The sequence below is a fragment of the Pagrus pagrus genome (assembly GCF_965226575.1).
Source record: "Pagrus pagrus genome assembly, chromosome: 23".
Classification (NCBI taxonomy): Eukaryota; Metazoa; Chordata; class Actinopteri; order Spariformes; family Sparidae; genus Pagrus; species Pagrus pagrus.
This window is the reverse complement of record NC_140205.1, coordinates 17,483,761-17,508,384: the sequence shown is the minus strand read 5'-3', so window position 1 is coordinate 17,508,384 and position 24,624 is coordinate 17,483,761. Positions and strand designations below refer to the sequence as shown.

Sequence of the window (24,624 nt, the reverse complement as noted above, 5' to 3'; positions counted from 1 at the left end):
AGAGAAGACGATTCACAACTCGGGGGTTAATGAGAGACAGGAGCAGCGAGGATTTAAAGGACAAAGAGTCAGACAATGAAAGGGAAGGAGGCAAAGACCAAGTAATTGAGAGAGAAGCAACCAGAGGGACAGCAGCACCGAGAGATCATGTGGAGAAAGAAGGACGATCGATGTCGAGAGGCAGAGATGAAACTGTGCAACAGAAAAGAGCCAACAAAGTAGCAAGAGGAATAAATGTATGCATATAGAGAGAGAAGGAGCAGGGGAGGGAAATGAGGATGATGTGAAGAGACAGTGAGAGCAAAGGCAGCATGAGGAGTGATGTCTGGCCTGATAAACAAATGAAAACTGTCTGAGCTATCAGCACCATCTTTTCAATACAGCCTGGGCTCAATCTGTGTGTGTGTGTGTGTGAGTGTGTGCCTTCTATACATTAATGGTCCTAAAATTAATCTTTTTTTTCCGTGTGAAGTCAGAGAGGAAATTGCGTATTAAAACAGATATTGCAAAGCTGTCATGATGTTACGAGAGAAATACATGGCCTGCACATCCTCACTGAACTCAGTGTTATATCCTGTTGTGAGTCAATGGTCTTTCAACAAAGTAAATTGAGCATCAGAACATTTTGATACGAAATTGCTCACTTAGAGTTCACCTCCAAGTGGTAAATATAAAAGATGAGAATATAAGGCCCTTATTATTTCCTTTATGTGGGAATAATATGTTATATGTTTATAGCTTGTTTTGGTTGCTCCCAAATGACCAGTTAATGTAGGTTGAGATAACATGTTTATGGTCAGAATACATTTTTAATAGCCCAAAATATCCGTATTTAATGCACAAACACATGAACATATTGAAGTTATAGCAGCCAGACACTGCTGTGTCCTTTTTGAGGGGAAGAATCACAATCTCGCCAGTTGCTTAGTGCCAGAAGATCCCAATTTAGCTGGGTGCCCAGGTTGACCACAGCTGAGTATTGAGGTCTGAATGACTTGTCAATCAAGCAAAGCCCTCAAACCCGTATTAAGCCTGTTGTAGGAAAAGTCTGACTCTGACAGTCTGGGTTTCTTAAAACACCCTCAAGGGGCCACTGGACGAACTTCATCTCAATGCACTTGTACATTAGTTTCAGCATTCAGCCATGAAGGAAACCGTTTTTGCTCTGTAACAACATCAAGGTTTACATAAACCTCAAATCTAAAGCGTGTGTGTGTGTTTTAGTGTCCATCAGTGTGGAAGGGGAGTTCTTTGTGAGTGGAGGAGGGCTGAGCTCCAGGTTTCGTGTTGCCAGAATCACCTTCCACTGGGGCCGGTGCAATGCAACGTCAGATGGGTCTGAACACAGCCTGAACGGGATGAAATACCCTCTGGAGGTACAGAAATACATACAATCTATTAATCTATCCATCAACATATTTACTGTTCACTCATTTGTTACCAATGAAGCCTGAGTTCAGCTTACCTATCTGTTTTTTGTTCTCATTCAGATGCAGATCTACTGTTACGATGCAGCTGTCTTCCCAAGTCTGGACGATGCTGTTAAGGGAGGGGGGAGGATTGCTGCCTTGGTTGTGCTGTTTGAAGTAGGTCAAACTGTTGATTTGAGCCTGAGTTAGAGATCAGTCACTCCCTCCCTAAATGGTTAGAATAAAAGTCTTATATTTGCCTGTCTGTGAAGCTCATGTTCTTTTCCACAGATCAGCCTGGACGACAACGAGAGCTTCAGTCCCGTTATAGAAGCTGTCAACACTGTCAGCAGGTTTGGTAGGTCACTTCTACATACTACCTCTGGGTGAAAATGAACATGTGTCTTCTGCAAAGAGTGTAGCTGGGTGCAGTTCCTGTCAAGGGATGCAAGCAATTGGATTTTTGCCGTTATCCGATATGCATCCATTTTCTAACTCTTTTTCCACTGACTGCCGATGCTGATACACGCACATATTTTTCCACCTAATTACATAGTACATAATGTCTCTCCAGTAGTGGAAATAACATATTATTCTGCCTACTTTTATTGTTTTGTGCGTCCTGCTTGGCCTGCTGCCACCGCGACCCGACCCCAGATAAATAGATGGATGGGTGCTCTTATCATGATGGCCCACCGATAGATGCAGACATGCAATTCTTTTCAAAATGTACGCATTCACTGGCCACATTCACATTCACGGTTTGCTTGTGCATGTATAAGGCATCATCTTATCAGCCTGTCCAATCGGCATGAATTTTCATTTCAGGCTGATGCTGATATTTCATTTTTAAAGCGTCTCAGTGTTATCGTGCATCCCGAGTGGTGATGTAATAAAAGTAAAAGTCAAATAAGTATTGATTTCATGTTCACCAGACAAAATCCTGATTGTGTTGAATATTTCTGGTCAAAGAAGTAGAATAACAGTGTCGATGAACAAATGAAAAGCAAACTGTAATGTTTGTTACCAACTATGATTGGGATAAAATCTAGTTAAACCAGTTAATACATGTTTAAAGGTAAATCAAATGATACCATGAATCATAAAAAGATGCTGACTAGCTTTTGATGAACATCATGATGCATATCACAGACACTTTCAAAATGCAAAATGCAATTGTTCCCAGGTAGTTTTACAGTTTTGGACAAAATGTCTGTTTGTTGTCACATTTTGTTGTTCTGATGGGACTTTTTTTTTTCTTACCAGGAAAGAGCGGATCAATGGAAGCCTTCACATTGCGGTCGTTGCTGCCTAATAACACAGATAAATATTACATCTACAACGGCTCACTAACTGCACCTCCCTGCTCGGAGACGGTGGAATGGATAATCTTTAAAAACACAGTGGCCATATCAGAAACACAGGTCAGTACAAGTTATATTGGGTATCATGATTTCAATTCAAAATCAAAATCCAAATAAGCTTCAATTTCAAAAAGCAGGAGTGGCGATTTGTTGTTGTATTGATTTGTTTGGGAAGAGGGTTTACTCAGGACCAACTTGAGTCACAGATCCTTGTAACGAACTATGTTTTGTTGAACTCTGGAATCTTTTTGTTGAATATATTATTCAAACTTGAAACAAATCCAGATGCAATGGTCTTCAAATGGCATAGCTGTCCCTGCTGACATTTTTTTTTTTTTTATCGAAAAACGAATCAGGGATTTCGAGAATTATGACACCTCTAGTTTTATCACACACACACTCACACTCACACACACACACACACACACACACACACACACACACACACACACACACACACAGGTGTCCTCTACAACTAACGCATGCTAATTTCTTTCTGAACACCTCAACTTGTAGAATAATGTTTTAATGTTCATTCACTCTTTTAAGCTGAATGCATTATACAACAAGCGCAGCCGACTGCCATGATGCTTCTTTTGAAGTCAGTGACAGCGGCTCTAAGTGCTAAATTGATGTAGCATTGTGTCTGATGAAAGCCTGCAAGCTTTGTGATGCAAATGTTTAATTCTTAATACTGAACGCATGCAGTCACAGTGTTTCAAAATACTGAAAAAAATAAAAGTTTATATTGGATTTCTTTTGTTACGTAAAAGTTATAAAAGCATGGACCTTCACTGGCTTTCAGTTTAAAAAGTGGACATTTTTCAAATGGATTTCTGTGACGTTAAACATCAGTGCTGCCGGTAGTGTTGTAGTTCGTTGCTGGTTTCGGGTCAGCCTTCTTTGACATCTGTGCACAAAATAAAAACAAAACATCACATTGAAGTGATGCAATGTGAAGGGTTTAGTCAAAATGTGACCCTACAGAATAAGGTTTTCTGTTGTGGCATGATTTAAAACATTTTTTTGAAAAAAGGCCCATCGTGCAGCAACAACACAACAGACACTGTAACGTTACTGCAGCTGGATTCCTAGCTGAAGACCCTTAAGGACATCTGAGCATGAAATCATCTGTGTGATAATTATTAATTATGTAGCAGATTTAATGGAGAGTGAATGAGGTCATGAAAGTGATTGCGTGTATATTCTGTGTGCATATTTGTGCGTGTGTGTGCGTCCTTGTGTTTGTCTGTGTTTAGATGATTGAAACGGGGGTGGCAAGGCATGACATGGGCACAGTGTACGAACCAAAAATAGAGCAGCACTGTCTCTCTTCCTCCGTCTGGCACCAACACAAACCTCTTAAGCAAACGCACACTCACTAGTATCAGTGTTGGTTTTATTTGGCAACTGTGTGGTGAACGGAGAAGATGCAACAGACTCATGTTTATTTTCTTTGTGTCAGTTGCTACTTTTCTTCTCTTCTCTGTGTACCCAGTTGGAGGTGTTCTGTGAAGTGATGACGATGGAGCAGGCCGGGTACGCGATGCTTACCGATTACCTGCAGAACAACTTCAGGGAACAGCAGCAGCAGTTCATGGGTCAGGTGTTTGCCTCGTACACCGGAGTGGAGGACGTGCGCACACCCAGTACGTCACCAAGCACCCAAAGTCTTTTAAGTCTTAACCAAAGGAAACCACATTGTACATATAGCTAACATAGGAAGATGCAGTAATGTCTAAATGAGGGGTTATTTTACCAAATGCTCACATCTATGTTTCCATGATGAATGTTGAATGGGTCTTCAGCATCACAATCACAGCTGGATGCAAATACACAAACACTGCCTTGCACATGGGCACGTTGGTGTTACCCTCAAATTTTGTGGCATTTCATTTAACCTAAAAACATAACAATGAAAAATAGAAAGAATAGATTGAAAAGAGCTAAAACGGTTAGTCAATAATTGACTATTTAAATGACAGAAAATGCCTTTTATTTAGAAAATTGATAATTGTTTCAGTTTTCGTTTTTAAAATGGCAAAAAAACTGTAAACAAGTGCTTCTTTGGTTCCAGCTACTCAAAATGAGAGACCTTGCAGCTTTTATCTGTATCTTGGGTTTAGATAAAAGAACTGATTTCCATCCTCTGACCCCTTTTTTGCTTTTACGCGTCTCTTCTTCGGCTGCTCTCAGTTCTCAGTTTTGTTTTCCTTTTAATCTCCTCGCCCTCTGTGCTGAGCCTGGTTTGACATGGGAGTGGGCTCAGTGCCCACAGGCCATCCAGCAACATGCTAGGTAGAGAACTGAGAAATGTATGACATGACCTCAGCTTTGGTTAAAAGCTTATTCTTACATTATTTTTCCTTATTATGGTTTTGGGTTCACGTCCATGGTTAGATAACACATTTACACTGAGCTTAATTGGATGTCATACATTGGAGTCCTTTGAGCTGAAAAGTCGTGTACTGTCACTTTCCTGCTCACCATGCGCTTTAACTCAGTGCCAGAAAGTGAGTTTGGAGCAGCAGAGATCTCAGCAGACAGGCGTTGGCTCAGACTCTGGTATTGATCAACCAGCAGATGCATCATGTTATGATTTTTTTTTACTACAAAAAATGTCTTCCTTATTAGGCTTAAAAAACTTCAACCTTGAATCTCAACTTCTCCAAGGCTCTAAATCCTTTCACTTATCTAATTTATACCAAAATTTTGGGCAGCACAGTGGAGAAAATTGACTCTCCCCCTCCAGGGATCAATATAAATATTACATTACAATTTTTTGCCGTGAGTGAAAATATTGCCCGTCCTCTGCCTCTTCTGTAACTATAACGCTGTCCTCCACGGTCAGCCCAGTCATGATCATCAAAAGATGTAATTCACGATGCTCTCCATCTTCATAAAGTCGACCCTCAAGTAAAGTGGGTCTTTTGGGTTGCTAGGCAGCTCGTCTTTGTAGTTCAGTGCCCCTGCTCCTCTCAGCACAGGCAATTTATTTTGCAGCTCTTTTTGAAATTGAAATAAAGTATTCAGAAATTCAGAAAAGGCTCCTTTTGCCTGTAACAAATTCATGCAGCCAGACACACACACACACACACACACACACACACACACACCTCCCACTCATTGCCACTCTCACCTCCTGAGCTGGGCTTTTTAAAATCTATTGCTGTTTTCTTCCATTTTCAGTGCAGTTGATTGACATCAATTTACCTTCAGCAACACTGAACTTAATGTGTGATGTTGCACTGTGTGGTTCATGTTTACATGTCCCGTCGTACCTTTTCCTTTCGTGTTTTTCATCTATTTCTTTCGGGGCTTTTTATTGAGTTTTCTGCCACATCCACACTAATCAATGACTTTCTTTTTTCTTTCTGCCGTCTCCAGCATGCAGCTCAGAGCCAGAGAATGTTCAGGCCGACGCCCAGAATGACACGACCATCGTGGTGATGTGGGAGCGTCCGCGTGTGGTTTACGACACAACCATCGACTGGTACACCGTCACCTACCAGAGGCTGCAGGGCCGTGACCAGAGCAAGCAGGAGTACAGGACAGATGGGGACCAGGACGTGGTATGAAAGAATCTCATCACATCTCTCAACAAAACGGATGAAAACATCACATTACAAACATATTTACACTCACCTTTGAACCATTATCTGCAGTCCACACATGTACGTTTGACCTATAAATACATAATAGATAGAAAATTACAGTCATTCCCTTTTCTCCTGCAGCAAATTTTAGAACATAATTTGTCAAAATTGCCTCAATCATCCGTCCACTCTCACTGTCCATCTCTCACTGACACATAACGACTGCTGCAGGGATCTGGATTGATCAAAGTAATTGATTGATTGATGGTGACAGTCGATCTTGGCCTCTTAACGGGTCATTGAGCATCCCCTAACGTGACCAGCAATATCTGTGTATGTGTATTTACATGTTTGTCTGCATGAGGGTGTGTATGTCCACAAGCCTTTGCATGTATGTAAACAAGTCATCAATAATCAGACCAACATAACACAGCACAAATGAAGGCTGTTAGAAAATGTAAACACCACCTTTTGTTTGCAGACCCTACATTTGTCCATACAAGTGCATCATTTCTTTTCTGTTCTGATATACTCTTTTTTTTGTTTTGTTTAGTTTTCTCAGTTTGGGTTTTTTGGCTTTTCTATAGTTTTTGTTACTTGTGTTGGACTTGTTTTTTTTAAGGCTCTTATATTGATAAAGCATAAAAAACAATATAATGTCTTTCAGATTTTACTTTTGATTTACAATACACGATTTATTAAGCTAACTCAAGATTAAGACTTCAACATACCATACAAAAAATGAACCATCTAGTAAGAATTATTTATTAAGATTGGCACACACTATTGTAGTGCAATTATCACTAGATTATGATTTGATGCCATCAATAGAGATGCACAAGTCCATGATGTAAAATACAAAGCATGAGGTGGCTTTCACACAACAGTTATTTGCATATGTGCAACTTGAAAGTACATTAGCATTAAGATAATGTGCTGTAAATGTCAAATACAGCACGGTTAGCAGACTCTTTCAAAAACTTGCAAGACTCAAAAATAAGGACATTTCACAGCAGAAATATTTAAATCTATGATTCTCACCCAGGAGAGCTCGTACCCCAGGGGGTTCTTCTGCAGTTACCAGGCAGCATGTGGTAAGATTATTGAGTAGTTCAGCTACTTGATGATGCTGATCTTGAGTTTATAGGTAAAATTCATTGAAGCGAAACTAAAAAAGGGGAATTAATATAATTTTATCGGATGAATTATGCTTTTCTCTCCTAAATGATGAAATCATAAACCATTGCTGAGGCAGTTGTGACAGCTCAACGCCACCTAATGCGAGCAGAGAAACAGATGAAGATAGTTGAAAGTGCTAGAGATCTTAGTATGAATGCAAACTTGACCAAATACACCAACAAAAAGATAAAACAGACTAAAGCTAGTCATCAACAATTCTAGATAATATTTGCACCAATATCCTCTTTCATAAAGTTAATAGTGTTAAATTACACGCAGTTCATATTGCATTCAAAGGAACACATTTGTATTTGAGGGGTTGGTGTTGATGAATGGGTACTTGAGCTCCTCTAAGAGGGTTGTTGATGACAAAAAAAAAAGGTTTGGGAAACACTAATTTAAACTATGTGATTTTACAGGGTGCCATCATCCCCAGCCTGCTGGCGAACAGCAGCTATGTGGTTCAGGTGGTTGCTATTTGCACCAACGGACTCAGAGGACGATGGAGTGACCAGATTATAGTGGACATGCCCTTAGAAGACCCTGGTACAAACAAATATACAGACAAACTCCTATAAAGTAAGAGCATACATTTTTACTGCTACACTTAACAGTCTTTTTTCTCTGCAGAAAGTGATTCAGATCCTGAGGCTGTCACAAAAGATCTGGAAGGCAACAGGGAGGTAGGACCTGACACCACTCTGCATGTTGAACTCTTTTTGCGGAATTATTTTGCAGTGATGGAGTTTGCCTTGTGTTCAGTCTTATCAGAAAACCTAATTATTATGCAAATAATTGTAATTATGTCAGTAGAGGCTTGTCACTGAGTGTTTTCAGAAGAGGATAGAAGGTTATAAGGGACTTTCCAGCATGTTAAGGAGAGATAAAAAATAACCAAAATACGACAGTAATGCCAACATGTTTTTCTCACTGAGAGAAGCAGCACAGCCTGTGCCCCTTGCTGCATTAATGGAGATTATTTTATGTCTTATTATCAGTTAATTTGAATGTTGAAGAAGTAAACAAGACCACTGCACCACTGTGTCTTTGGTAGGATGTTTATATTCACTCATTTAAGGAGGAAGCAGCAACAGTATTACATGTTTTTATTCCTCCTTTAACCAGGACTAGCCAGACATGTTGTGACACAACTCCACACACTTGTGATTTTTCCTTTGTGATAGGTCTCATCCAAAACCAGATTGGAGAAGCCAGAGAACCAGAATCAGGTGGATTCATCTGCAGAGGACCACAGCCCAGTGGAGGAGATCCCAGTGGAGCAGACCAGAGTTTACCAAAACCAGCCAGGTAGCGAAACTCAGGAAAACCCGAACCTCCCGGTCCAAGTCAGCCCCCGTCCAACCCCAAAGAGTCCCTCGGAGTCAGCCGTTCTTCAGAAAACTCGACTTAACCAGAATGTGAAAAAGAAACCAGGTCGGAACAAGTCTAAACCCGATGATATGGATCAGAACTGGATTGATGATGATGAGAGGATTCTGACACAACGGCCATTCACTAATGTGGGTTTTGACGGCAACGGTGCAATATGGGTAACTGATGTAACAGAGCAGCCAGGGTTCCTGTTTCCAGTTGCTCGGTCGACTACCCTGCCGACAATTCGCCGACAAATTACAGAAGAGGCCTCGTTGTCAGAGTTGCCACTTCAGGTAGTAAACACTAAACACGTTGTCTTTTTTTCACAATGTTTTATTTACCGCCATCCTTAAAACTGATACACATGATGTTGAAACAATGAAAGTTTCCTCATCCATGAAACCTAATGTTTTTGTGGCCCTTCTACTTGCAGTCAGGTGATAATGTTCCGCCAGACCAAGCCGGTGAAAGCGTCCTCCCATCTCCCCAATCGGACCTCTTCACCCCTCCTGTGGAGGACATCCAAGTCACAGATGTCTTCTATGAAGACACAGTTAACAACTCTCCACTAGAAACCACACCCATTGCTGCAACAGTGCCTGCTGCTGCAGTGTTGCCAGGTCAGATTTGATTGGAGAAGCTTTTTCGGTTTATCAAAAACATCTCGGTTTGGTACTGCAGCTCTTTGTGCAATGCCAGGGAGGAATTTAAGCTCATGAATATTTAAAAAGGTACCAGCAGAAATTTTTTTCTTCCGCTGGACACTTGCTAGTGAATCTGCTCAGATTAATACCAGTGTTAACACTAACATGTTCAAAGTGTGTGTGTATGTTTTATATATAATTGGAACATTTCACAGATGTTTGAATAAATATGAACAGCTACTGCTGCTCAATCATCATAACTAATGACTGTCGAATAGCTGTTCATTTATGATGTTTTTAAGTTTATCTAACAAGCCCAGAAAAGGATACAAGATGTCCTATTCAACTAATATTCACGCTCATTTCTACAGTAAAAGTTTTCTCAGCAATTTAGAATTTTTTTTGCATATTTGCTTAAAATTACTCAAATTGTTTTCTTTCATTTTGGACTTTGTTTGAAAATGCATTATTCTGGATCTTGTTTATATGATTTTCTTGTGTCTAGTGTTGTGGTTTTCATTCATTCATTCACCTCAATCAAGTTTCCATGTGATGTGATGTCGTTGCATCATACAGTAGGATTTACAATACATTACAGTATGGCACGTCAGATCATCGGTCATTTTGTGTCACATATGCTGTGACATTATTTCATGACTTATCATGTGACATCACATTGAATAACATCAAGTTTGCTCACGTTATGTCATCATGAAAAATCATATCACGTTGCTCGATATCGTCATCATGTACATGCATTCTGTCCCGCAGGTGATAAAGTGAGCGAAGCCTCCTCGCCAGCCTCAGAAGACAGTGATGCCCCTGTGAACAAACCTGTACCAGAATCCATCACCTCAGTTCCCTCCAGCCCCTCCTGGATCACAGCGAGGGCGGCGACCGCCAGCAACACACTCGCTGAGTCGGTCTACAAATCATTCACCTCCTCCTCTCTGCTCAGGGTGCTGATGCACACAACACAGCCCATGTTTAATGGTAAGATGAAACAGCTAAGAAGCATATATCATGTACTATAAAATTGTGACCTTTACTTCCTATTAAAAGTGGTTATGCATTTATAATATGAGGCATTTAACAGAGCAGCAGCATGGTATAAATAAATGTGTTTTCGTGGTGGGTAGACAGCTGGACTTAATTGCGGTGGATGATTGCCTGTCTCCTATAATAGCCCACTGCTGTTTGGCTAATCACATCGTGGTGGCATGTTGTATAGTGGCACGATGTAGATAATGCAGTTGGTGGTGGTGGTAATGATGATGGTTGATAAGAAAAAGCTGGCGTTGATGATGATTAGAGTGATAATCAGCAGCTGCCTCACTCTCTGAACTGGTTCAGAAATAAAATATGCTTTGACCCTTCCTAAATTCTTGCAGCATGTTATGACTCTATATGAGGTCATATTTTTCCCAGCTCTTCATAATCTACTTGAGTCCACTCAAGCTCAGTGATTAGCATCTACTTTTGGGATTCCTCTTCTGGGTCTGCATTCTTTTCTGTGGCTCAGTGGCGCACTCTGGTGGTTGTTTTATCCTTCATCTTAAGAGGACCTTATCTGTGCTTCTTCACCACGCTGATTTGTGACATCTCTTCATTCTGGATCTCAATAAATAATTCCAATTCTTGGCTCTCTTTTTGCATTTTGTGTATGGTGTGGGGCTTGATGATGAATGAAAATTCAACCTTTACTTTGTCTGAAATTCTCAGCTTCAGTCCAGCTTTCATGTTCTTCATCTGCGAAGTTCCTTTGTCAACTTTTCTTTCATCTTTTCCTGGAGTGAGAAAGTTTCATTGCTGCTCTCCTTGAGCATTTTTCTTTCAAACTTTGACTTTGACTTTACTTGCAGCAAAAACACCCACATCCAAGATTGACGACTTAGCCTTTGATCTGTCTTCTGGCTTAACAAACTCTCCTAACGGTCTTAGTGGAGTGATCGTCGAGCCTGCGGTCTCTGTCCTAGAAGGAGGATTCTCTGTCGACGGAGATTCATTCAGTGTAACGCCTCAATCGCTCAACCTTTTTAATGAATACACCAGCAATATCCGTCCTTTTCCTTCCCTCCCTGAAGATAAGAGAAGTGGCATTATCTTTCATCAAAATGACAAGTCCTCTGAAGAGCACTCTATCGTCCGTCAAACCTCTACGACTCTGGGTTCTCCAGATCGCTTCATCACCACTTATTCCGTTTCTCTATGGCCTGGTAATCCCTTGAGTACCATTAACTTATCAGAAGCAAACACAGTTGAGGGAAGTAACCCAAGTGTTGATGGTCTAGTTCAAGATGGTCTGAATAAGTTGCCACTTCCCAACAAAAGAGAAGATCAAGAGGAAGCCAGGATGGACAGACGCAAAAAGTCCAACCCAGGCCCGTCAGCTGAGGGAAGTGGATCAGGCTCTGGCCTCTATAGCAACAGGTTAAATCAGGAATTTGATAGAGTTACTACAGTAAATTATCTATCTACCTTATCTACTATTAGCTTCAAGGTGGATAATACCGGGAAAAAGAGTAGATCTACAGGTATTAAGATGGATAGCGAAACGGATGATGAGGCAGGAAGCAAAATAATTGGCAAGAAAGAAAGCGGAACAGTAGCAGAGAATGAAAGTGAGCAAAGTAGTGAGGAGGAAGAAAAGGTTGGAGAAGGAAAAGCAGTAAATGCCACTGGGAATCAGAACGTGAGGAAAATGGATGATGAAACAGATGAGAGTGCCAGACAGCTCAATAGCACAGCAGGTTGTGACACGCTGAATGAGAGAGAGAGTGTAACTGAAGTTGAGACTGTAATAGGAACGGAAATGAACACTGAGACCGGCAGTGGGGAGGAAATTGAGTCAAATTTCAGAGTTTTTAGCCGGCCTGTGAACATCCATGGTTCTGGAGATGGTGGAGATAGAGAGGAAGGTGGACATGGAAAAGGAATGAAAGTCAATGGTGATAATAAAGGTATCAAAGCTTTAGGTGGAAAGAAAAGTGGTGACAGAGGTGATGGAAGGGAAGACAACAAGAGAGAAGTTGTATCTGGCAGAAGAGATGGTCTCCAGCTGTCTATCAGTCAAGATAGACCTACAGCAGAGCTCCCACTGTTTGACAGCAGTGAAGGAAATGGTGATGAATATGATGAAGAGGAGCGAAGAGGTCTGAAGAGTGAGGAACACATTAAAGGAGGTGGTGAAGACGACACTGATGCAGCCATAACTAAAGAGAGTTCACAGCAGTCCGAAAGTGTGGACAGGTTATTGTTTGATGCTGCAAGGAGTCCTGTGTTGAGGCATCTCGTCCCTCTGTTCACACTGACAGATGGCAGCAAGGCCACAGAAGAGCGTATGGAAGGTAAATGTTTGTCAATGCTCAGCTTTTCCTCAGCTCTGCCTCTCTGTGACAGAATGTGTCACTACAGTTTAGTTTTTCCTCTCTCACAGACTTCTTTCCATACCCATAAGGTGACATTAACCTACCTAGTTTATGTTAGGTAGTGCTTATTATTATTCTAAACAACACAGTTCATGCTACTTAAGGCTCATATAATCAATATTTTTATGGTAACAGGATGACATTGTAAACAATCGACCTACTACCAAATGGTAGACAGAGAAACTACCTAAAGAAACTCGCTACACATACACGAACATAGTTGGGGCAGCTAAAAAGCCAGGTTTCCCTTAGAAGTTGGCAGACACTCAAAAAGAGCCAAAAGGAAAGTGAATGTTGGACTTGGTTTTTGTTTGGCTTGCTAACAGGTTGATCAAATCAGCTTTATAAAGCGATTACTTTGGTTCCTGAGTGGCCAAAAGAAAAATCAATTAAAGCAGGTTCAATGTGTGGCAGATTGTTTTGCTTTGGAAGGTTTGAGGAGCAGTTGGAAATCTTTCAGTAACTGGACACTGGCTGATTTCAAGACTTAAATTAAACTCAACACAAGCTTGAAATAGCTTGTTGTCTTTTTTTCAACTCATATTTCTTTTCCTTCCTTTTTTTCCTTATATATATGATTATATGTTATATAAATTTTATACATTTTATGAAGATCAAATTATAAATGATAACTCAATATTATATTGCATTGTATTTTATATTATATTACATTCTTATATATTTGTAAACTTTTAAAATCCCTTTTTGACCCTCAAAATAGTCTCACCACAATATCCACTTGTGGATCCACTTGTCGCAGAGATCATGACACTGACATCATCACTCTGGCTCCTTTTCCTCAGAGGGCAGCAACAGCAGCCATGAGTCTCGAATCGGGCTGGTTGGAGGTGTGGAGAGGGAGAAGAGGACAGTCGTTCCTCTGGCTGTCGTCTCCACTCTCACCATCCTCTGTCTGCTGGTACTGGTGGGAATACTCATCTACTGGAGGTACAAACAGACACACACACTGGATTCGATATCTGCCTCGATCAATTTTGCCTGTGTACTTCACAGAATTCTGATTTGTTTGTGTCACAGAAACTGTTTCCAGGCGGCAAATTTCTACCCAGATGACACTGCATCGCCTAAAGTCATATCTGCTCCATCTACACCCATGTTGCTGGCCACAGGTAACACACACACATGCAAAGGATTTTATTATAAACAGATTGGAGCCACAATGTTAAACACACACTAAAATGTTCACTCTGTGGTTGCAGACGGACACGAGCCGCTGACAGTGAAGCAGTTTGTGAAGCACGTCATGGAGCTGCACACCAACAACACCTTCTCCAAGGAGTTTGAGGTGAGCAGATTGTTCCTTATTGTAATAGACAAAATGTCCATGGAGGGGAAACATACACAGCCATTAGATAAATTCAGTAAAAGATTTTAGAATTAGCATAAAATAAAACATCATTTATTCTTGGTTTATGTGTGTAAGTCGACAGTAACGTAACTCATTTGTCATAGCTGCTTAATGCTTTTCCATATCTCTATTAACATCATGTTCTTAAGGGAAATCATTCAGAGCAGTGATAATGTGCAACTCTCATGTTCAACATGTTGTGCAACAGTATACAGGAAGGGGGTCTGGTACTAACCATGACAGTGTTACTTGGTTCTCATCCCAGACTAGTTCAAATGTACAAACACACCAAGCCAAAGGCAGTCATTAAAATTTGATATGCAGGTTTTGATCGATAAAAACGGTGAAAACTTTCAGGCAGGTAAACCCTTCACATAACGAGAGAGATAAAGGCTCTTATAAGGTTGTAACTAACATCAATAAGACTATATTATAACACAAATGTTAATAATAAGATAATAAAGGTGTTTATTGTAAGATATATATATATATATGACATATATATGCACTTATAAGAACCGTGTTTAACTAAGTTACCTGTTATACCACTGTTAAACCTTTAGGTAGCATCTCATTTTACAGGTCTGGAAATTTCATGGTAAGTAGTAATTACCATGTAACATTTTGGAATATGTTTATTTATATTTCCAATTAGTTAGCAATTATCACACACCATGAAATCTGACCTGTAAAATGAAGCTGACAGTTAACTAGGCTTTGTAGCTTTGTAATGGTATTATAACAATCATAAAGAACTGATAAGGTTTTATTTATGTTCTTATAGCAGTCTATAGACTGTTGACAAGTTTCTTATAAATGTCCTATGATCTAATTATAAATGTGTTTATGTTGCTATTATCAAATCTTATACAATCCTTTTAATGTTAATTAGCCTCTTTTAAGAACTTATAAGAGCCTTATTACAGATTAACTTGCACTTATTATAGAGTGTGACCAATCATCATCTGTGTTTTAGAAATGTCTCGTGTGACGTATTGACATATCTAAATGTTGTTGCATATTTTTAGCTTTTAGCTCGTGGGTTAGTTCCAACAGTAGGTACATCTGCATGACATTAGTCACCTCTGTTTCCTAGCATGAACCCTCTGAGTTAAACACACAGATAGGATTAATTCAAGTATACTTCGCCCCTGTAATTGCAAACGCATTTGTGTGTTTTACCCCAATTTATTACAGTGTTTTTGACTTTCCTATAGCTGCAGCAACAAACACACACTCACAGCCTTGGACTGTAGATACATACTAAGCTTTTTGTGTATGCAGTATGCACAAAAGATTTGCTGTGATTGATATTTCTATGTAGAATAAGAACACACAGTTAAACATGGTTGAATCTAAAAGTCCACAGCTCAGTTGGGAATATTTTTAATATTTCCCATTTAGCACCGCCTCTCTGTGTGTATCTGAACCCCATATTCCTGTACCTGCACTGACTCCCTGTCTGTCTGTCTGTCTGTCTATCATCCTGCTCCCTCCCCCCCACCCCTCTCGTTTCACCACCTCCACCACCATCGTCGTGCTTTCTGCATCCTCACCACCCTCCATTAGATTGTCAAAGAATCCTATGAGGTAAGACACCTACAGTATCAGCCCTCTGCAGTTGTAGAGGTTTGTTTAAAGTGAAATCTCCTTTGTGTGACCCTCTGGTGACAAACCTGTAGTCCATTTGTAGACGGCATCATCTGTATGTCAGTGTGATACTGAATGTAAACTAGGTGAATGATAAAGTTTACTTTTTTCTTTGTCAGAGTTTTTTTCGTTAATTAAAATCGTCTGAGGTAGAGGTGATTTTCTCTGCTTCTTCAGATTTCAGTCTGTATTAAAAGCTGATATACGGACATGTTTTCAAAGTGAGATGGAACCAAGGACACTTCTAAGTGGCGCTTAAACTATTTTATGAATCCATTTTTGGAAATGCAATTCTGTTTTTGTAAGACTGGTCTAACATCTTAAAGTATTATTAATATGAGGCTTTAACACAGGTCACATACTGTAGCATCAGTCTCCATGTTTACTCCAGTGACTCCAGTGCTCATTGTGATAATTTGCATGTTTAGCCGAGTGACTAACCCAAATCTCATTTGTATTTTCTGTTGTTTTTCAGGAGGTGCAGGCCTGCACAGTGGACATGGGCATCACTGCCGACAACTCCAGTCACCCTGACAACAAAAGCAAGAACAGATACATCAACATACTGGCCTGTACGTCCCTGTTCAACGTTTATGTTCAATTATAAAAGCAAGAAGTGATAAAACTGATAAACCCTTTTTTTTTTTCACACAGATGACCACAGCAGAGTGAAGCTCTCCAACAGTTTGGACAGAGATGGGAAATGTGGGGACTACATCAACGCTAACTTTGTGGATGTAAGTGTGTTTTTGTCAGCCTTGCCATAAACAGATCGAAGTGTGTTCTTTACTAATTTGTGTTTTCCTCTGCAGGGTTATGAGCGAACAAGGGCGTACATCGCAGCTCAAGGGCCACTCAGAGCGGGCAGGGAAGACTTCTGGAGGATGATCTGGCAGCAGAACGTTGGAGTCATTGTCATGATAACCAACCTAAAGGAGAAAGGAAGGGTAGGAGGTCACCACCACTCTGACACAAACAGCAGCTTCTTCACAGATTCAGTACAACTTCATCTGAACTTGAATTTGACTGTTCATCTTTCTTGTTTCTTGTCGTCGTCACATGCAGAGGTCAAGCTCAAGTTTTCTAAGCATGTGCTGCTTGTAGAGTTTGGCAGTGTCATTTTGTTTTAATGTAAAGATGTCGGTTTAATTCCGATGCCTCTGATCCATCAGTGGAAATAAGCAGGCAGGAAGTTTCAGTTTTTGAAATTCAAATGAGATGAAACATGTTAGAAATTTACATTAAAACTAATGGTAGAGATTTGCCGACTAGAATCTATCAAGTATCAATCCTGCATTAGTATGTGTACGTTAGTATTTAAAGCAACATAATGTTGATGGTACAGTGTCTTGTAATAGGGTGAATGGTGTCTCTGTCTCAGCCACTCCGCCCCCCATCACTTGTTTCTGAACTATGAAGGTAGTATCACAGCGTTACATACATGTTAACTTCAACATTACAAGTTCAAGTTTTCAACACATACCATGTGTTGCAAGCAAACAACATGCAAGTGAATCTGTCCACAATTGCAATTGTGATGGCCAAGTTAGTACAATTTTATTGCCATTATGTTGATCATGCATGGTAAAATTAGCAGTATTTTAGGCCGGTTTGGAAAGTTTCCGGTGATGATCTAAGATTTATTTGATTTGATTTGATTTTGTATTAATTTTTTTGCTGTTCCATAGTTTTTAAAACAGTATCAATTATCCTTTGGCCACTTGGATATAAGGCAAATGCAGAGACAGAAAAATGCTAGATTTCATTTGGAGTCATGTTACTGGTCACCTGGCAAATACATCCAAAATTAACCCTTAGTTTAGCTCTGTTTTGGTCTCTACCAACTTCTCAGGGAAATATTTGGCTCCTCCGCAAATGCCCAATCCCCATTATGTTTACCAACTACTCGCTAAGTTTCTCCATCTGCTATTTGATGCTGGACAGGCGGTGTACAGTGGGTTTATTAAAGCTTTTTAGCTAATAACAATGAGCTAAAAGAAGCTAAAACTCTCCACAGAGCACTACACAGTAGGGTTATAATTTTCTGTGGGTTTGTCATAATAAGCTACCTCTTTCACATAACACATAATCATTTGAGCCATTGTTAATAGATGATACTGATGTTACAGTTTTCAGTGTTATGCAGGCCTTTATATTGATATCACTTGTGCTTTTGATGAGATTGATTATGTCGACTACCATGCTGTGTCTTGTAAACTGTGACCTGTTAAAAAGAGAATAAATATGTAGTTTCTCAGAACAGAGGAATGTGTTCATCTGCTTCTGTTTTATCTTTGTATTCTTTCTACAGACTAAGTGTGACCAGTACTGGCCTGAGGAGAATCAGGAGGAATATGGCCCATACCAGGTGACTCTGAAAAGCTGCAAGACCCTCGCTTACTACACGCTGCGGACGTTCACTGTCAGAGATACTACAAATAAGGTACTTCACACACACACACACACACACACACACACACACACACACACACACACACACACACTCTTGAATTAGGTCTGTTCAAGCTAAAAACCACAGGCTTTGTAAAGCTCTGTAGATAAATGTTTCCTCACATGCAAAATCACACTCATAATATCTCCCCTTCTGGTCCTCCAGGTTTCTCAGAGGAGAGTTGAACACACTGTCCTCCATTACCACTACACCCAGTGGCCAGACATGGGCGTCCCAGAATACTCTCTGCCTGTCCTGTCCTTCATCAGAGCATCCTCTCGGTCACGGACACAGGAGATGGGACCCGTGCTGGTACACTGCAGGTACCGTGTGTGTGTGTTACTATTTCACATATGCCATATAATGAATATATGTGTTTGACATCTGATGGTGTGTTATAGTGCTGGTGTGGGAAGGACAGGAACCTACATAGTGATAGACAGCATGCTGCAGCAGATCCAGGATCAGGGCACAGTGAACGTTCTTGGTTTCCTAAAACACGTCCGGACGCAGAGGAACTTCCTGGTTCAGACCGAGGTAAGCAGACTGATGCAAAGACACACACACACACACACACACACACACACACACACACACACACACACACACACACACACACACACACACTGACAGTGGTGTTTTCTCAATGTCCATCCAGTCAATCCTTATTGAGAACAAAGTGTCTTGTCATTTCTCCTGTTGCTCACCTGAAGGAGCAGTATATTTTCATCCATGATGCCCTGGTGGAGGCGATCATGAGCCGTGACACCTCGGTGACCTCTGACCTCCTCCACACCTATGTGTCTGAACTCCTGACCCCTGGCGCATCCGGCAGGACACGCATGGACAGGCAGTTCAAGGTCTGGCATGTTTTATAAGCCTTTACTTTGTTCTCTGATGTGACGTTGGTATTCAAGGCATTTAGCCGGTGTTTTTGGATCATATTGTTACTTACAAGTGAACACCCTGAACATTGCAAATGTAACTGACTCGTGATATGTTTCAGTTGATCAGTCAGCGTCAGGCGAAGCACGCAGACTACAGCACTGCCCTGAGGGACGGCAATGCAGAGAGGAACAGAGCCAGAGCGTTGATGCCTGGTAAGCAGGGCTGGTTTACTAACTGCAGGCAACTGCTTCGAAAGGCCATGTAAAAAGCCTTACCTTCACTGTGTGGCAGGTTGTTTCATGGTTTGTAGCAGTTTGATGAGTTGTAACCTTGTTTGGGAGTTTGGGTTTATGCACCAAGTGAAGCACAATATCAACTGACAAGATGACGGCTGATCTTGAGTGTCCGTCTTGAAGAGAGGCCAGCAAGAAAAAATCACTTTTTAAGTTCATCACAGCTGATGTTGAATTTACATTGTACATATTCCCATATTAATGTATGTTTAATCAGATGATCACACAGCAAACATGGCTCCATTTTGGAGACATTGGGCCCCAGTTGTGCGTCAATTTGTAGTCATTTTTGTCCTTCTACAGTTGTTTATTGTTCCCATAGTTTAATCATTTAAATCTCTTTGTGGTTATTTTAAGTCTCTTGTAGTCATTTTGAGTCTCTCTGTAATCGTTTTGAGTCTCTTTGTCGTCATATCTGAGTTTATATGTAGTCGTTTTGAGTCTCTGTAGTTTTTTTCTCAAATCTCTTTGTTGTCATTTTGGGTCTCTTTTGGTCATTTTCAGGTCATTTCTGAGTCTCTGCAGTTGTTTTTGAGTCTGTTGTTCCTGTAGTCAACTGGCATGTCTTTTCTGGCCAATTTAATCCATTTGTTTTCATTTGATTAACATTTAGTCATTCTTCCATGGATGGATCAGAGGCTTATGAATTATGCAAGGTCTCTATTTTTTAGGTGTGGTATTGCTGACTCATGTCTCTGTTTTGTACAGTGGAAAGATCAAGAGTGTGTCTGACAGCTTCAGAAACAAACTCCACAGGGTACATCAACGCCTCCTACGTCACGGTGAGACAACTGGACAACAATTTGTTCCAATTTTATTAAAGGGCTCTTCTGTTGTTTTGAACACATGAACTAAACATTGGCTGGTAGTCTGACGCTGCTGGTGTTTCCGCAGGGACATCACCAGAGTAAAGAGTTCATAGTGAGCCAGACTCCTCTGAGCAGCACGGTGGCAGATTTCTGGAGAATGATCTGGGAACACAGCACACACTTTGTTGTCCGTCTGCAGGACACACACTGTCAGGTACAACACACACACCCACCCACAGGTATTCTGTATAGCACTTATAAAACGATGATGTATAAACACACACACACACACTCTGACATGTTTTCCTGTTTATGTCAGAGTGGAGAGGGGCAGTCTTGTGTTTTCTGGCCCAGTAAAGACCAGCCAATGAACTTTGAGGGTTTTACTGTGTCGTACTTGGGGGAGGAGCATCTATGTCTGTCCAATGATGAGAGGCTTTTGGTGCAGGACTTTACAGTGCAGTCTCCACAGGTAATACACACACACACACACACACACACACACAGTATACTGTATTTTATGTATAAAGACAAAGACAATTACAGTCCTTCCTTTCTGTTTTTCTCTGCTTCTGTCTAGAACAATTATGTGTTGGAAGTGCGTCAGTACAGCGCCACCTGCTGGCCCAACCCTGACAGTCCCATCAGAAACAGTTTTGATCTGGTCAACACAGTCAAAGAGCACAGCAGACATTCAGACGCACCTACAGTCATACATGATCCGTGAGTTCAACACAGACAGGCTCACTCATTTGTTTCTAATATATTGTTCTTTCTTTGTGAGGATAAATTTATGTTATGTGTGTGTGTGTGTAGGTTGGGAGGTGCTACATCTGGGCTGTTCTGTGCCCTCACCACCCTGTCCAGTCAGCTTGAGGAGGAGGGAGCAGTAGATGTCTACCAAGTTGCACGGATGACCAATCTCATGAGGCCTGGGGTTTTTAATGACGTAGTGAGTGCAGTAACACACACAATAAACATTAGCAAAGCTCTAATTCCTCACTGTCATTGCTATAACAACTTAAAAAATGGCAATGAGGCGAGCAATTTCACCTCAGGCATTCACGATCAGTTTTGAAAAATGCCTCATGTTATGAGAATCCTAATTTACAAAAACGTATGTGGTAAGGTTTTTTTCTAATGAAACCTATTTCAGTCTCAAAGCTGTGTTTTGTCCCCACAGGAGCAGTACCAGTATCTGTACCGAGCCGTGCTGAGTCTAGTGAGCAGCCAGGAGGACCAGAGAGCCCTGCAGAGCCCAGAAACCAACGGATCGGTACCACTGGGACAGACTAACATCGCTGAGAGCCTGGAGTCCCTCATGTAGACACATGCACACATGTAACGCACAAACATTTCACATACATAGGAAACGCATCGTATGGGCACACACACACCAGTATAGACTAAGTGGTGTGGTGGCTGAGGTTCAACCCGACATGTGATAAGAGGATGAACTCCATCATCATATAGCTGTGTCCACTGAGCATGCTAACGCTTTAATACAGTGTGTTCAACAATCAGAGATCATAACTACTTTAACTGTCTGGTATTGTGATGACACTACAGAGCTTTTTGCCCCCTGGACCAACCTGGCAGGTTTATACAGGTGATAATGTTCATTAATCATACTGTTAGCGTTAGCATGCACAGCAGACACAGAGCTCATCTCTGATGTTAAGAGACCAACCAGCCATGATATGACTGACAAGGTACCACTGTCTAGTAAGGCACTCTTTATAAATGGCGTGTTAATATTAATGATTACAGAGATAATGGGTTATAGAATATAAAATCCCTATAAGCACGTATTAATTAAAACAAGGATTTATAACCACATCTATACAGAGTGGAAAGGACAAACATCAGCCAATGGGATTTTTGGTAACAATAACTGTTCTTTAAAGCATTAGTGAATGATTTATTAAGCAGAAGACATTAGTGTAAATTCAGAAGTATTTATAACAGACTCATTATTAGAAAGTGGTACCAAAGAAGCTTCACTGCCTTTCCAACAAGAATTTACAGATGTTCCAGCTGTGTATCTGTTGCTGGTCAGCGTGTTGGCTGAAAAAGGCAGCAGTGCCAACACTTCCTGAGAGAAAAACGGCCAAAAACCTTTTGAGGGCTTTCATCTAAAACTAAATGAATATGAAATGAACATTACATTTTTCTAAATGATGGAAGACACCCGCCATTTAATTTAAAACACGTACCCACCTTAAATTCATTTAAATCTTTAAAATATGTTTCTTTTATTTGTGATCCTTCCTTTTTAGTTAGTTTTGGACCTTTTTCATGATTAATGTTTTCCATCATTCTTCTGAAAACAGAAATACTTTCTAATAAAACTGCAATTGGCACACAGGGAAATCAAACAAATAAAAGATTGCTGAAAATAGAATAAGACACCAATGAAAGTCAAACAACAGATGAATTTCATTTTTAAAAAGGGAAATTATTCAGGAAATGACTTTCTCCTAATCCCTTGTTTTGATGCACTGCAGATTTTGGGGCTCAAACTATCACGGATCCTTATTTCCAGTAATGTTTTAAATAACCAAAATCTCTTCAGGCCTCACTAGCGACAGTACAATGTCTGCTGTTGAACTTCTCTCTTCATGTCTCATTGCCACTGGCTCCATGCTCTCTGGTACCCCGTGCCTTTTGTAACTCATGTTCTTGTACTTAAAACTGTTTTGATACAACAACTGTGTGACTAATATGCCAAAATAATGATCTGTGACTTTTTTCTATTTTCTTAAAGTCTTGTTGCGCTCGTTACTTTCGTATGTAAAGGTCAGAGAGGAGAAATGTTGTCAGGCTCGGATGAAAACTCGGATTTAAAGTGATACTCCACACAAAATCTATCTTCTGGGTATCAGACACGACAGTCCCCGTAAGACTGACAGGCGGCTATAAAGAGTTGCAGTTTGAATTTATGTCAGTAACAATGGATTCAAATGATAATCAGCTTTTATAGACAGAAAATATAAAAACCTCTTTAACCGCTCCTGCAACAGAATAATCAATGAATATAATCAGCTTTGATCAACTGAGAAAATTGTCATATTGTTACAAACATTTAGTGACAGATTTGGGATCCCCGGGCCACTCGCTATGACTGTTTGCATTCTGAGGGAGTCCAGTTTTTCCATTGCGTCAGACACGATCAATCAACCCCTGAATCACTTTCGAGCAGCGTTGCAGCATCTTTCTGTGCCTGTTTTGTGTCCGCTCTGTGCCATTTTTTTTTTTTTTTCAGTTCGTCTGGGGATGCAAAATGGCACAAATCATAGAACCAGTGATTCGAAACCAGATCTAAGTGTAACATGTCTGAATTCTTTCTGTGTAAATATCCCTGAATACATCTAAAAGGCCAAATTACTGTATGTTTATACTGTACCTCTATATATTTTCTATTTTACTATCAAAAGTGATTTTCTAGTCATTTACACATATATAACTGTGTGGATTCTATTTGATAATCTTAGCCTGGAAATATTGATCATGTTTATAGTTTTAATGGAATGTTCTCTCTTTTTATCTTGATGATTACCGTAGCAGCTTAATGTCTCTACCTTTATCTCCACCATGAACTGGTGCGGTGTGTATATAGCAACAGGTTGTTTATGATTTAAACTTGTTTCTTTTCCTGGGAGGGAAAAAATAAAATGTTCTTGTTTAGACCCAAACGTATCTCTCAATTTTCTTAAACACATGAAGACACAGGATGAACCAGATTAGATTTATCATGCTTTTATTTAGACCATTATACATTGTATTGCATTGTCTCCCCTGATCGACCTTTACACGACATGATAGTAAAGACAGACGAAAGTTAAATAATCAATGCACAACCATGAAAGGTTAACAAAGATTAGGTCAAAACCAAAAAATATATTTTTCTATAGAATCATATTAATATTTGCCATTACACATTATACTGTAGCAGTCACATAAGATAAAGTGTATATAGTGCATCAAGAATAAACCTCGTTATGCAGTGAGAATATGAGTGTCCACCCTGGGAGCATTTCTGTATGTTTTTTTTTTTTTTACTAGTTTAAGCAGATCAACATCCTGTTTTCCAATCTACACGGATACAACTCTATATGAAGCACTGTCATCCAATTACATGACACTTCTAAAGCCTCCCACATGCCTGT

The 24,624-nt window shown here is 40.3% G+C and overlaps 1 protein-coding gene across 2 annotated transcripts in view; it reads left to right on the top strand.

The window, feature by feature from the left end:
• Positions 1-24,144, top strand: part of ptprz1b (protein tyrosine phosphatase receptor type Z1b) — a 61,856-nt gene extending 37,712 nt beyond the window's left edge. The window contains exons 4-32 of one of the 2 annotated variants that reach the window (XM_084345129.1): positions 1,225-1,376; positions 1,491-1,586; positions 1,701-1,767; positions 2,676-2,833; positions 4,272-4,422; positions 6,161-6,345; positions 7,968-8,094; positions 8,179-8,231; positions 8,733-9,215; positions 9,356-9,542; positions 10,338-10,559; positions 13,798-13,942; positions 14,033-14,124; positions 14,215-14,300; positions 15,933-15,953; positions 16,489-16,585; positions 16,668-16,750; positions 16,826-16,960; positions 18,325-18,456; positions 18,631-18,788; positions 18,867-19,002; positions 19,179-19,325; positions 19,472-19,565; positions 20,355-20,428; positions 20,541-20,669; positions 20,775-20,927; positions 21,036-21,178; positions 21,272-21,407; positions 21,639-24,144. In XM_084345129.1, the coding sequence (XP_084201255.1) occupies positions 1,225-1,376; positions 1,491-1,586; positions 1,701-1,767; positions 2,676-2,833; positions 4,272-4,422; positions 6,161-6,345; positions 7,968-8,094; positions 8,179-8,231; positions 8,733-9,215; positions 9,356-9,542; positions 10,338-10,559; positions 13,798-13,942; positions 14,033-14,124; positions 14,215-14,300; positions 15,933-15,953; positions 16,489-16,585; positions 16,668-16,750; positions 16,826-16,960; positions 18,325-18,456; positions 18,631-18,788; positions 18,867-19,002; positions 19,179-19,325; positions 19,472-19,565; positions 20,355-20,428; positions 20,541-20,669; positions 20,775-20,927; positions 21,036-21,178; positions 21,272-21,407; positions 21,639-21,782 (3,986 nt within the window). In that variant the 3' untranslated portion in view covers positions 21,783-24,144. The remainder of the gene's footprint in view (positions 1-1,224; positions 1,377-1,490; positions 1,587-1,700; positions 1,768-2,675; positions 2,834-4,271; positions 4,423-6,160; positions 6,346-7,967; positions 8,095-8,178; positions 8,232-8,732; positions 9,216-9,355; positions 9,543-10,337; positions 10,560-13,797; positions 13,943-14,032; positions 14,125-14,214; positions 14,301-15,932; positions 15,954-16,488; positions 16,586-16,667; positions 16,751-16,825; positions 16,961-18,324; positions 18,457-18,630; positions 18,789-18,866; positions 19,003-19,178; positions 19,326-19,471; positions 19,566-20,354; positions 20,429-20,540; positions 20,670-20,774; positions 20,928-21,035; positions 21,179-21,271; positions 21,408-21,638) is intronic. The other variant, XM_084345130.1, reaches the window with a different exon arrangement.
• Positions 24,145-24,624: the final 480 nt, after the last annotated feature.